The sequence below is a fragment of the Periophthalmus magnuspinnatus genome, chromosome 18, assembly GCF_009829125.3.
Source record: "Periophthalmus magnuspinnatus isolate fPerMag1 chromosome 18, fPerMag1.2.pri, whole genome shotgun sequence".
In the NCBI taxonomy this organism is placed as follows: domain Eukaryota; kingdom Metazoa; phylum Chordata; class Actinopteri; order Gobiiformes; family Gobiidae; genus Periophthalmus; species Periophthalmus magnuspinnatus.
The window spans coordinates 25,585,401-25,598,683 of record NC_047143.1 but is presented as its reverse complement, the minus strand read 5'-3'; the positions used below and the strand labels follow the sequence as shown (position 1 = coordinate 25,598,683).

Below are 13,283 nucleotides of genomic sequence, written 5' to 3'. Positions count from 1 at the left end.
TAGAAAGTACAAATACTGCTCTCAAATGTAGTGAAGTAAAAGTAAAAAGTACACACTGTAAAATGTGCTTAAGTAACGTACAGATACCTAAAAATTCTACTTAAAGTGCAGTACTTTACTACTTTTACTTCGTTACATTCCACCACTGCTCAGAAGTATCATAGTACACAGACTCAAAACGTATAAAGACACAGTATTCCCAGGGTACATGACCAAAAGAGACTGTACACTGATACATCATAGTAAAAGTACTCACAGGGAGCAGTATTTGGTCGTATTTTCAGTTTGAGTTTAACTTGTACGACTCTTTTATTACTATTTTAACTCGTAAATCCATAACTCATAACTCACACACTCCTCCTTGAAAACGTCTTTTGTAAATACTTCATGTGTTACTTCTATTTATAATCTTCATTTATAATAGAAGTATTTTCCAGAGTATAAGTCGCATACCTGGCCAAACTATGAAAAAAACACAAACATACAGTACATATTTTTCCTTATTTTTTCCTCTATACTTAGAAAACACCAAATTTTGTGCATTGTGTTTATCCTTCCGTTTACTTTGACTTCAAACTCTAAATCAGATGTTGCGTCTTGACAGTTACTCTTTAAGTTACTCTTACTCGAATAGTACTTTTCCCAAATACTTTTCTACTCTGAAAGTGATATCTCATATTACTCTAACTTCTGATCTGTTTTAATGTCGTTTCCTCGTCGCAAACAGACCTGGAGTTGTGTTTTATTTCATTAGTTTAACACATAAAACCTGCAGATTTAGGCTGAGTTCTTCTCTCAAACTGAAAACGCTCTATTCCACCTTGTGATGTCATCGCGTGGTGATACAGGAAGTGCTCCGCCGTGTTTTTGAACTCCACACACCTTCATTTCTAGAATCATTTGGATCATTTCAACGCTGGAACGGACAATCTGCGCTGAACTTAAGGTAAAAATTAGCTGGTAGCGACCTTGAAAATGTCCACTTGATGACATCACAAGGTGGAACGGAGCGTTTTTGAGGTTTGGAGATGTTACAGACTAATAATAAAGCGTTACTCAAACACGTGTGAACGAAACAAAACGCAACTCCAGGTCTGTTTTTGATTACGTAAAATCCGATTTAGCGTAATATCGCGCCTTTACGTCGGCTAATTTCTCGGATCGCTACTTCCAAACTACGACTTTTGACAGTTGCGAGCTAAAAATGCCTTGTCCAACTATTATTCCCATTAAAAAAAAAAGAAATCCAAAATGTAATAAACCCTCATCAGCGCACAAAAACATGCCAAAAACACTGGTATCGCGGAGAGCTCTCCAGGTGCGGCGGCGTCCCGTGTTCCCCCGCGGCGTCTAATTACGAGGTGTTATGCTAATTCGTCCCATGTTTAATCGAATACACTGTCATTTCATCGTTTCAGATTTTAATAGAACCAGCTCCAATTAGACTTTTTTCGTCGTCTGTTGAAGTGTACAACGGTAATTATCATCAAGACACTGCTCTGAAAGACTAGACGAAAACACGTTAACGCGCTAGCTAACACGGGCCCGTCTCCCCGTCTCATCCGCGCACCTTTAATTAGAACGTCAGCGGGATTTAACTATAGGAGCCGGTACAGTATCACGTTAAAGATTCAAGACGGGGCTTTGTCGACCTCACCGTGCGGTTTTCAATCTGTGGGACACGTACGTCTTGGTTTATTTAAAGGAGGAGAAAGTGTGAGTTTGTGTTGTTTTTGTTGCATTTTTGTTCCAGAGTTTGTGGTGGTTTGGATTTAGATCTGATGCCATTTAAAAAAAATCTGATCTGATACCGATACTTGGCCTTAGTGGTCTCGCCGATACTGATACCAGTCTGATTATTCTGATACCATGTTGTGTTAGCGCTGTTGTCATTTAGTGCTCTTGTTGTGTTAGCACTGTTGTTGTTTTAGCTCTGTTGTCATGTTAGCGCTGCTGTCATATTAGCGCTGTTGTCATGTTGGCGCTGTTGTTGTATAGCGTTGTTGTGTTAGCTCTGTTGTTTTGTTAGCTCTGTTGTTGTTTTAGCACTGTTGTTGTATAGCGTTGTTGTGTTAGCTCTGTTGTTGTTAGCTCTGTTGTTGTTTTAGCTCTGTTGTCATGTTACCACTTGTTGTATAGCGTTGTTGTGTTAGCTCTATTGTTGTGTTAGCTCTGTTGTTGTGTTAGCTCTATTGTTGTGTTAGCACTGTTGTTGTGTTAGCTCTGTTGTTGTGTTAGCTCTGTTGTTGTGTTAGCTCTGTTGTTGTGTTAGCTCTGTTGTTGTGTTAGCTCTATTGTTGTTTTAGCTCTGTTGTTGTGTTAGCTCTATTGTTGTGTTAGCACTGTTGTTGTTTTAGCTCTGTTGTCATGTTAGCGCTGCTGTCATATTAGCGCTGCTGTCATATTAGCGCTGTTGTCATGTTGGCGCTGTTGTTGTATAGCGTTGTTGTGTTAGCTCTGTTGTTTTGTTAGCTCTGTTGTTGTTTTAGCACTGTTGTTGTATAGCGTTGTTGTGTTAGCTCTGTTGTTGTTAGCTCTGTTGTTGTTTTAGCTCTGTTGTCATGTTACCACTTGTTGTATAGCGTTGTTGTGTTAGCTCTATTGTTGTGTTAGCTCTGTTGTTGTGTTAGCTCTATTGTTGTGTTAGCACTGTTGTTGTGTTAGCTCTGTTGTTGTGTTAGCTCTGTTGTTGTGTTAGCTCTGTTGTTGTGTTAGCTCTGTTGTTGTGTTAGCTCTATTGTTGTTTTAGCTCTGTTGTTGTGTTAGCTCTATTGTTGTGTTAGCACTGTTGTTGTTTTAGCTCTGTTGTCGTGTTGATACTGTTGTGGTGTTACCGCTGCCGTAGTTTTTTTAACGCTGTCATTGCAGTATCCCTCTCATCACGTTATCACTGATGTTGTGTTGGGCTGTTGTTGTGTTGCACTGTTGTTGTGTTAGCGCTATCGTTGGGCTGCACTATCTGTACTTATTTTACTAGTGTCGACTCCAAAACCTAAATGAAGCTATCAAAGAGCTAACAGAAATGTCTCTTCTGTTATTATCAGCATATTTTCAGTGTCTGCATTTAACCTTCTCTGGGCGTTAGCATTAGCATTAGCATTAGCCACAGACGTCAACAGCGGCTACGGGTCCTGATTCTAGAAAATACAGAGTGGTATCGGATCGGTGATTTGGTCTGGGCACTCACTGATACACAAAAAATACCAGTATCGTATCGGAACAACCTTAGTTTAAACCCAGGGGCAGCTCCTTAAAGTTTGACTGTGTAACTTTTCATAACCATTTGTTTATCTCCATGAAAATCTGATAGCTTTGTCTCGCATCTTTCACAGTACGGCATTAAGGTCTTCTAAGTATCGAAAATCCGATAATATTATAAAAACTAAAACTGATTTGGAAACTAGATACTCATTTGCGCAATGATCGATACTGCAAAAAAAAAATTAAAAAAAATCACATTAATAAGACAAAATTTCAGCTTTCTTGAACAGCTTCATCACGACAAGTATAAGTTCCCATGGTAACATTAAAAAAAATAAAAATCGTGTTGCATTCTATTACGAAAAACGCACCATGTTTTGTTATTGCGGTATCGTAATCGATATCGAGTATTGAGCCAATTCCTTAGTATCAAGACAGTTTAAAATTTTAGCATTGTGACGCTAACGCTAATCTCCACGGCGACAAAACGGTGATGTCACCAGGAGAAGCGACCTGTTCGGTTTGAATGTGTATTTTTGAGGTACTTTTGAGCACGTCGTAACAATCCTGGTATGATTCGATTTGTAATTCAACTTTTCAAAGACGAGTATTGATTTATTTTTCTCGTGAAGCTAATTTTCGAGCGAGACTTGACACGAGCCGTCTTTGAGCTTGTCGCCAATGATCAAACGCAACGTGAACGGAGGACGAGGAAGGAGGAGAGGAGGATGTAGGAAGTAGGAAGCGAGCGCGGTGATTTGGATGCAGGAGCGGCTCCGTGTGTGTGTGAGAGTGTGTGGGGGTGTGTGTGTGTGTGAGAGTGTGTGTGTAAATGGGTCAGGCTCGGTGAACCGCGCGGGACCCGTGATTTCGGGCTGTGCATTTTAAGAGCGTACGACTTCATTCAAAACAAGAGGCACGCGCAAAACGCCGCCGTCACGTTCCAACGACGTGGGACAAAAAAAAAAAAAAAAAACGAACACAAGGGGGCGCTTTTGTGAGGTCGTGTTGGGTTCTGTTTAAGTGCTGTGTCTTGTGTCTCGGTTTGCTTTTTGTCTTTCAAACATCATATTTATTGTCACATGTGGCTGTTGTCATGGCGACGGATTGGGTTTTATGGAAGTTATTTGAAAAAAATAAAAAATAAATTAAGCTTTTTTTTTTTTTTTTTTAAATGTGCACCATTTTGTTTCCTTATAACAGTCTGTACATTGGGTTATTTTAAAACTGGATAATGTCACAGTGGAAAGAGAGAAGGAAAGAGAGAGAGAAGGAGAGAGATGCAATTCAAAATGGAGGAAGAGACTAAACCTGGGTTAAACCTGGACTTAACCTGGACTAAACCTGGGCTAAACCTGAGTTAAACCTGGACTAAACCTGGGCTAAACCTGGGCTAAACCTGGACTAAACCTGGGCTAAACCTGGACTAAACATGGACTAAACCTGGACTAAGCCTGGGCTAAACCTGGACTAAACATGGACTAAACCTGGACTAAGCCTGGGCTAAACCTGGACTAAACCTGGACTAAGCCTGGGCTAAACCTGGACTAAACCTGGACTAAACATGGACTAAACCTGGACTAAACCTGGACTAAACCTGGACTAAGCCTGGGCTAAACATGGACTAAACCTGGACTAAGCCTGGACTAAACCTGGACTAAAGATGGACTAAGCCTGGACTAAGCCTGGACTAAACCTGGACTAAAGATGGACTAAGCCTGGACTAAGCCTGGACTAAACCTGGACTAAGCCTGGACTAAGCCTGGACTAAACCTGGACTAAGCCTGGACTAAACGTGGACTAAACGTGGTTAAACCTGGACTAAACCTGGACTAAGCCTGGACTAAGCCTGGACTAAACCTGGACTAAACCTGCTGGACTAAATCTGGACTAAATCTGGACTAAATCTGGACTAAATCTGTATTTCCCTTCACTGTATCTAGTCTAATGCCTCTCCCTGTACCTTTAAATAGAATCAAACCAGGAAGTGTTGCCGTGGTTCTTGTTTGAGGGGCCTGTGTTTTTGCGGCTCATATTTTCCCTGTTTACTGTTGCGTGACTCAGAGATCTCAAAACGTCTTCATGAATTAGCGGCGGTGCTCGGGTTGTGCGCAGCCTATATCCAGAGCGCATGATCTTAACCGCGAGAATAATCTGTTTTCTCTGCTCTCAAGGGAACGTCCAGATTAGGGGAACGTCCAGATTAGGGGAACGTCCACATTTAGGGAGCGTCCACATTTAGGGAGTGTCCACATTTAGGGAGCGTCCACATTTGTTGTTTGGGGTTTGGCCCAGAGACAATTATAGTCGAGATCATTTGTTTTCGAGGTGGAGGTGCAACAGTAAAAGGTCAAGTGTGAATATTCAAAACTGTGCCGCGAGTGGGGGAAGGAGAGAGAGGAGAGAACTGGAGAGATCTGAGAGGAGGAGGAGGAGGAGGAGGGAGAGAGATGGAGGAAAAAGGAGGATGACAAGGTAGAGGTGAAGTGTGAATATTCAAAACTGCCATGAGTCGAAGAGATGAGGAGAGAGAGAGAGGTGGAGAAGGACAAGAGTGGGTGAGAGAGGAATAAAGAGAGGGAAAGAGTGTGTGGGTGAGAGGAGGAGGAGGAGAGGGAACGAGACAGATGTAATACAAAATTAAGAGAGAGAGACAGGAGTAAAGAGACTGTTGAAGAGGAGAGCGGAACAAAAATGTAAAGAGTATGGAGAGAATATGGAGACAGAGAGATGAGAAGGACACGTGTAGAGAGGGGGATGAGCGGGAGGAGGTTTTGGAGGACAACATTCCATGCACACACAGTTCCTCATTAACGGGTCTAATTGATTGATGATTGTGGCCAGAATAGATCAGGATCCACTTCCAATATTTGAGCCTCTGGATGTTTCAGCAACGGAAAGAGACGAGAGACAGAACGGGACGAAGGATAGAACTGGACAGAGGATAGAACAGGACGGAGGATAGAACTGGACAGAGGATAGAACAGGACGGAGGATAGAACGGGACGCAGGATAGAACAGGACAGAGGATAGAACAGGAAGGAGGATAGAATGGGACGGACGATAGAACGGGACGGACAATGAGGAACAAACCACAGGCTTCTGTTGGGACATAACGGACTAGGACTAAACCTGGACTAGACCAGGACTAAACAAGGACTAAACCAGGACTAAACCAGGACTAAACCTGGGCTAAATCTGGACTAAATCTGGACTAAGGACTCAACCAGGACTAGTCTAAACCTGGAATAACAAACATTTGTCCAGGATTTGCCCCCTGCTCCTGATTTTAACATTTTAAAAGGTCTGAGCTCGTATTAGATTCTGTCTGTAGAAATAAAGAGAAATAAAGAGAAATAAAGAGAAATAAAGAGAAATAAAGAGAAACAAAGAGAAATAAAGAGAAACAAAGAGAAATAAAGAGAAATAAAGAGAGCAGCTGTACCTAATAAAGTGTCCGTGTTGTGTGGTGTTGTGTGGTGTGTGATGTTGTGTGGTATTGTGTGGTGTTGTGTTGTGTGTGATGTTGTGTGGTATTGTGTGGTGTTGTGTCGTGTCGTGCGGACAGTGTGTTCTTATGTGAGTGTGTTTACTCGGGGCTTTTAGCAGTGACATTTTGCCTCTGTGTTTGTGTTTTGTGTTCTCTGTTTTGTGTTCTGTGTTGTGTGTTGTGTGTTTTGTGTTGTGTGTTGTGTGTTGTGTGTTTTGTGTTGTGTGTTGTGTGTTTTGTGTTGTGTGTTTTGTGTTGTGTGTTGTGTGTTTTGTGTTTTGTGTTGCTTTGGGAGTTGAACATTGACTCTCATAAATGCCACGTCCTCCAGCCTTTTGTCTCCTGTGGGGACGACTTAAAAGACTCGACGCCATTAATGGACAGAACAACTGTGTCACAACTGTCAGAGCGTCCAAGTGTCCAGGGGTCAGGGGGTCAGAGTGTCCAGGGGTCAGAGCGTCCAGGGGTCAGAGGGTCCAAGTGTCCAGGGGTCAGAGGGTCCAGGGGTCAGAGGGTCCAGGGGTCAGAGGGTCCAAGTGTCCAGGGGTCAGAGGGTCCAGGGGTCAGAGGGTCCAAGTGTCCAGGGGTCAGAGGGTCCAGGGGTCAGAGGGTCCAGGGGTCAGAGGGTCCAAGTGTCCAGGGGTCAGAATGTCCAGGGGTCACAGCGTCCAAGTGTCCAGGGGTCAGAGTGTTCAGGGGTCAGAGGGTCCAAGTGTCGAGGGGTCAGAGTGCAGAAGGATGAGGACTTTTGCCACCGTCATTAACCAACTCAAACTAAATGGTCTTTGAATGAGGAAAAACAGGACATGTGTAAACCAGGACTGGACTGGGACTAAGACGGGACCAGAAGGACTAAGACAGGAGGATTAAGTCTAAAACAGGACTAAGACAAAGACAGGTCTAAGACAGGACTAGAGTAGGACACAACCAAGGCTCAGCTCGGACCAGAACTAGACTCAAACCAGGACCAAACCAGGATAAGAGTTACCCAAGGATTTGACCAGGACTAGAGCAGGACTAGACCAGGACTAGACTAAATCCACATCAAACCTAAACTCTTTCCTCAGACCTAACCCCAGATCAGTGACGTCCCTGGAGACGTCTGTCTTTTCGTGTTAATATTAAAAACATAACCTGACGATTTAAGCAGGACTTGATCTGTCAGCAGCTCCTGGAGTTTGGAAATGAAATAGAAAGTGAAACATTCGGAGGCGTTAAAAGCTCCGTACCTTTGTGGCGCCGCAGTCGGGAGGTTTTCTGGTCCTGAAAGACGCGAGTGACAGGACAGACACGGCTCTGAATCTCAACCACTTTAAGCAGCGACACCTTTGAACCGTTTTGAACCTGGAAACCGCACAAAGCCAGAGTCTGTTTCTCGTCCCAACAGCGACTTTATACACGACGAATGAGCCCTGGCAACGGGATGATGAATTTGATCCCACGGAGCAGAAATGGAGATGGTTTTTACGTATTTTCTCTTGATTATGTTTTGACACAGTTTGACTATTGTAACGTTTCACTTTTCCACCTGCTCGTCTCATAGAAGTTTAGTTTTGTCACAAATACGGAGCTGCCAGGTTTGAACGTCTGAAGAAACTGCCCAAAACCAACTGCATTTATAAAAGTAGCGCTGCTTTGGTCACTCAGCTCCGCCCTCTTTTCACACAGCCCCGCCTTCTCTTCACACAGCCCCGCCTTCTCTTCAGACAGCCCCTCCTCCTCCTCACACAGCCCCGCCTTGTCCTCCTACTCACACAGCCCCGCCCTCTCTTCACACAGCCCCGCCTTCTCTTCACACAGCCCCGCCTCCTCTTCTTCACACAGCCCCGCCTCCTCTTCTTCACACAGCCCCGCCTCCTCCTCACACAGCCCCGCCTCCTCCTCACACAGCCCCGCCTCCTCTTCTTCACACAGCCCCGCCTCCTCCTCAATTCCAGTGTTTCCGTAGGATTATTCTCATAGACCAGGAGTGTCCAAACTACGGCCCAGGGGCTAAATCCGGCCCTCAAACTAATTTTTATTGGTCCTTCAGTCAAATGGGCCCAATTGATCAAAAATAATCATCTTAATTATAATCAGTACTTTTTAAAATTTGAGTAATCCTGCTAATATAACTAAATAATATCACATTATATTGTCACACAGATGTATTAAAGTGTGAATCAAAACTGTTAAATGCGCCGTCTGAATTAGCCCAATTGATTCTTTCCCCCGCTAGCGTTAGCAACAGGTTTGATTGACAGCGTTGCTAAACCAGCGGTGCGGGAAGAGCCTTCAACAGCCTCGCTCCGGATTGACTCTTTGGTTACTATGACACTTGCGGTCCAAATTAGCCGCTATAACCGCTAGCATCGCTGAACTTCATTTGTGGGTGACGTCACATTTATTAGACGTGTATAAAAAAACAGGAAAAAAAACCACGGACAATATTTTTCACTTAATATGTGATATGTCGCTCAGCTCCACGGGAAAACGACAAACCTGGCAACCCTGCAGAAATGTTCCACAATGAGGTATTAAACTAGCACGTGTGAGAGTTTTTAACCATTCGTACTGTGATTCGTACTGGGTCGCCTCTCCATAGCTCTGACCTATACTTTGTCCTACAGGCGTCACATGCTAGTCCAGATAAATACGTTTAACGCCGTACGGTGAAACATGAGGTAATACAACAGCGTTTCCAAGAACACGAGCAGACCAGAAAGTTCCAAAGTGCGTCTTTAGTGATCTGTGTAATGTTCGTATCAAATTACTACATGGAACAGTTGAATATATATATTTTTCTCGTACATTCCGCCCTATTTTTACCCGACTGCTTTAGTATCTGGCGCAGAGACGATCCAATTTCCCGTCTTAACAGAAATAGCGTTTTTTATGCAGTGAAACCTCGTGTGAAGAGTGGATGTCGGCCGTTGGAAGCACAAATCGCCGGGTGGTGACAGTAATAAGACGGAGCTGAGTTGATACGTTCAGGTTTTCCATTAGGTTTGATCTCCGGGAGCTCGCGGTTTAAGGCGAACGCGACGCCAGGAGACGGCGGCGGCGGCGTCCTCATTAGTACAAATGTGACACGCGGAGGAAACAAGTGCACGAAACCGACGCCGCGTTTACACTGAAAACAACTGCGCCACGGCAACCGGGGCCGACGAGGAACGAGGAACGAGGAGCGAGGAACGAGGAGCGAGGAACGAGGGCCCACGGGGGGTCAGCGGGACTAGACCGGGACTAAAGCGAAGACTAGGCCGGGACTAAAGCAGAGACTAGACTGGGACTAAAGCGGGACTAGACCGGGACTAAAGCAGGGACTAGACCGGGACTAAAGCAGAGACTAAACCAGGACTAAAGCGGGACTAGACCGGGACTAAAGCAGAGACTAAACCAGGACTAAAGCGGGACTAGACCGGGACTAAAGCGGAGACTAGACCGGGACTAAAGCGGAGACTAGACCGGGACTAAAGCGGAGACTAGACCGGGACTAAAGCGAGACTAGACCGGGACTAAAGCGGGACTAGACCGGGACTAAAGCGGGACTAAACCGGGACTAAAGCAGAGACTAGACCGGGACTAAAGCGAGACTAGACCGGGACTAAAGCGGGGACTAGACCGGGACTAAAGCGAGACTAGACCGGGACTAAAGCGAGACTAGACCGGGACTAAAGCGAGACTAGACCGGGACTAAAGCGGGGACTAGACCGGGACTAAAGCGAGACTAGACCAGGACTAAAGCGAGACTAGACCGGGACTAAACCAGGACTAAAGCGGGACTAAAGCGGAGACTAGACCGGGACTAAAGCGGGAACTAGACCGGGACTAAAGCGGGACTAGACCGGGACTAAAGCGGAGACTAGACCGGGACTAAAGCGGAGACTAGACCGGGACTAAAGCGGGACTAGACCGGGACTAAAGCGAGACTAGACCGGGACTAAAGCGGGGACTAGACCGGGACTAAAGCGAGACTAGACCGGGACTAAAGCGAGACTAGACCGGGACTAAAGCGAGACTAGACCGGGACTAAAGCGAGACTAGACCGGGACTAAAGCGGGACTAGACCGGGACTAAAGCGGGGACTAGACCGGGACTAAAGCGAGACTAGACCGGGACTAAAGCGGGGACTAGACCGGGACTAAAGCGAGACTAGACCGGAACTAAACCAGGACTAAAGCGGGACTAAAGCGGAGACTAGACCGGGACTAAAGCGGGAACTAGACCGGGACTAAAGCGGGACTAGACTGGGACTAAAGCGGGGACTAGACCGGGACTAAAGCGGGAACTAGACCGGGACTAAAGCGGGACTAGACCGGGACTAAAGCGGGGACTAGACCGGGACTAAAGCGGAGACTAGACCAGGACTTTGCAGGACTAAAGCAAAGCTAAGTCAGGACTAAGTCAGGACTAGGCCAAAACTAAGACAGAACTAAACCGGGACTAGACCGGGACTGAGGCAGGACTAGGCCAGAACTAAGACAGGACTGAGGCAGGACTGAGACAGGACTTAACCAGAGACTAAACCGGGACTAGGTCAGGATTAAGACAGGACTAGACCCAGACTAGACCAGGACTTGACCAGAGAATAAACCATTTTATGAAGTCAGACATTTTATACTGCAGTGGAAAAGTCTTAAAGCTGCACTACGTAACCTTTCTGGAGAGGGGTCCATGTCGCACGATACAGCGCTGAAAATAACCTGGAAACGGATTCTTCGAGCTTAAACAAATAATAAATAACAACGACACAAACACTTTACACGTTCATTTGCAGATCGTATGTTTTATTCTCCTCTTCTCATCGTTTTTTCACTTTTATCACTGATCTGTTTTTTTCCGTCTCCTCTGACCAGGCGACCCTCCCGTCGGTTTCCGGGACGTCCTGCTGCGCGAAGGTCCCGAGGGCTTCGCTAAGGCCGTGCGCGCCCACCCGGGTCTGCTGCTGATGGACACCACCTTCAGAGACGCCCACCAGTCGCTCCTGGCAACGAGAGTCCGAACCCACGACCTGAAGATGATCTCGCCCTTCGTCAGCCACAACTTCAGCAACCTGTACAGCCTGGAGAACTGGGGAGGTCAGTGCGGAGAAAAACACGAGTATTTTTGTTTACGACGTACAATTTGGACATGGACAGGGCTGTTATAGTAATACATAACAACTAGTGGTGGAACGTAAGTAAAAGTAGCTAAAAGTACTGTTATTTTGACGTATCTTTACTGTACTGAAGTAGATTTTAATGTGGGTACTTTTTACTTTTATATCACTACATTTGAGAGCAGAAATCTGTACTTTCCACTTCACTACGTAAGAGAATTGAAAAGTTAAAGTATTTTTTATCACAGTTTGAGACCTGCTGAAAAGGCTGAGGGTTTGTTTTTTTGAGCAAAATATGCAAATAAAAAAAAATATCGATTCATTTGTTCATTTGTTGAGCAAAATTCAGCACAAATTTGTATCAAAATCACCACATTTGAAGATTCAGGAGACTCAGTGTTTTCCTCTTTAAGTACATTTGAAACAGGCGCTTCAGTACTTTTACTTAAGTACATTTGAAACAGGTGCTTCAGTACTTTTACTTAAGTACATTTGAAACAGGTGCTTCAGTACTTTTACTTAAGTACATTTGAAACAGGTGCTTCAGTACTTTTACTTAAGTACATTTGAAACAGGTGCTTCAGTACTTTTACTTAAGTACATTTGAAACAGGCGCTTCAGTACTTTTACTTAAGTACATTTTTCATGTGCGTGAGTATTCTGCTCTAGGAAAGACGGGTCTAAGACGGGACTAAGATGGGACTAAAACGGGACTAAAACGGGACTAAGACTGGTCTAAGACAGGTCTAAGAGAGGACTAAGAAAGGACAAAAACGGGACTAAGACGGGACTAAGACGGGACTAAGACGGGACTAAGACGAGACTAAGACGGGACTAAAACGGGACTAAGACAGGACTAAGACAGATCTAAGACAGGTCTAAGACAGGTCTAAGACAGGTCTAAGAGAGGACTAAGAAAGGACAAAAACGGGACTAAGACGGGACTAAGACGGGACTAAGACGGGACTAAGACGAGACTAAGACGGGACTAAAACGGGACTAAGACAGGACTAAGACAGATCTAAGACAGGTCTAAGACAGGTCTAAGACAGGTCTAAGAGAGGACTAAGAAAGGACAAAAACGGGACTAAGACGGGACTAAGACGGGACTAAGACGGGACTAAGACGGGACTAAGACGGGACTAAGACGGGACTAAGACGGGACTAAGACGGGACTAAGACTGGACTAAGACGGGACTAAGACAGGACTAGAGTAGGACACAACCAGGGCTAAACTTGGACTAGACCAGGGTGTTGTGTGGTGAGGGGGTTTTACAGCAAAAAACATAGAATAATTAAAAAATAAATCTGATACTTCGCGGATTTCAAATATTGTGGGTTATTTTTAGAACATAACCCCCGCGATAAACGAGGGCCCGCAGTACTTTTACTCGTTACTGTCCCGTCCTGGCGTAGTCCGACAGAAGCGCGGCTCAAAACCGACACGAGCTTTACTCACAGATCAAAAAACGTATTTATTTCGTAACAATCCTAGCGAGACATTTGTCCTGC

General features: G+C 44.9%; 1 protein-coding gene across 1 annotated transcript in view; it reads left to right on the top strand.

Moving 5' to 3' along the window:
* The window catches only part of LOC117385935 (pyruvate carboxylase, mitochondrial-like), a 683,990-nt gene that overhangs the window by 499,379 nt on the left and 171,328 nt on the right, over nt 1-13,283 (top strand). Inside the window, exon 15 of the mRNA XM_033983216.2 lies at nt 11,530-11,751. Within this exon, the coding sequence (XP_033839107.1) occupies nt 11,530-11,751 (222 nt within the window). The remainder of the gene's footprint in view (nt 1-11,529; nt 11,752-13,283) is intronic.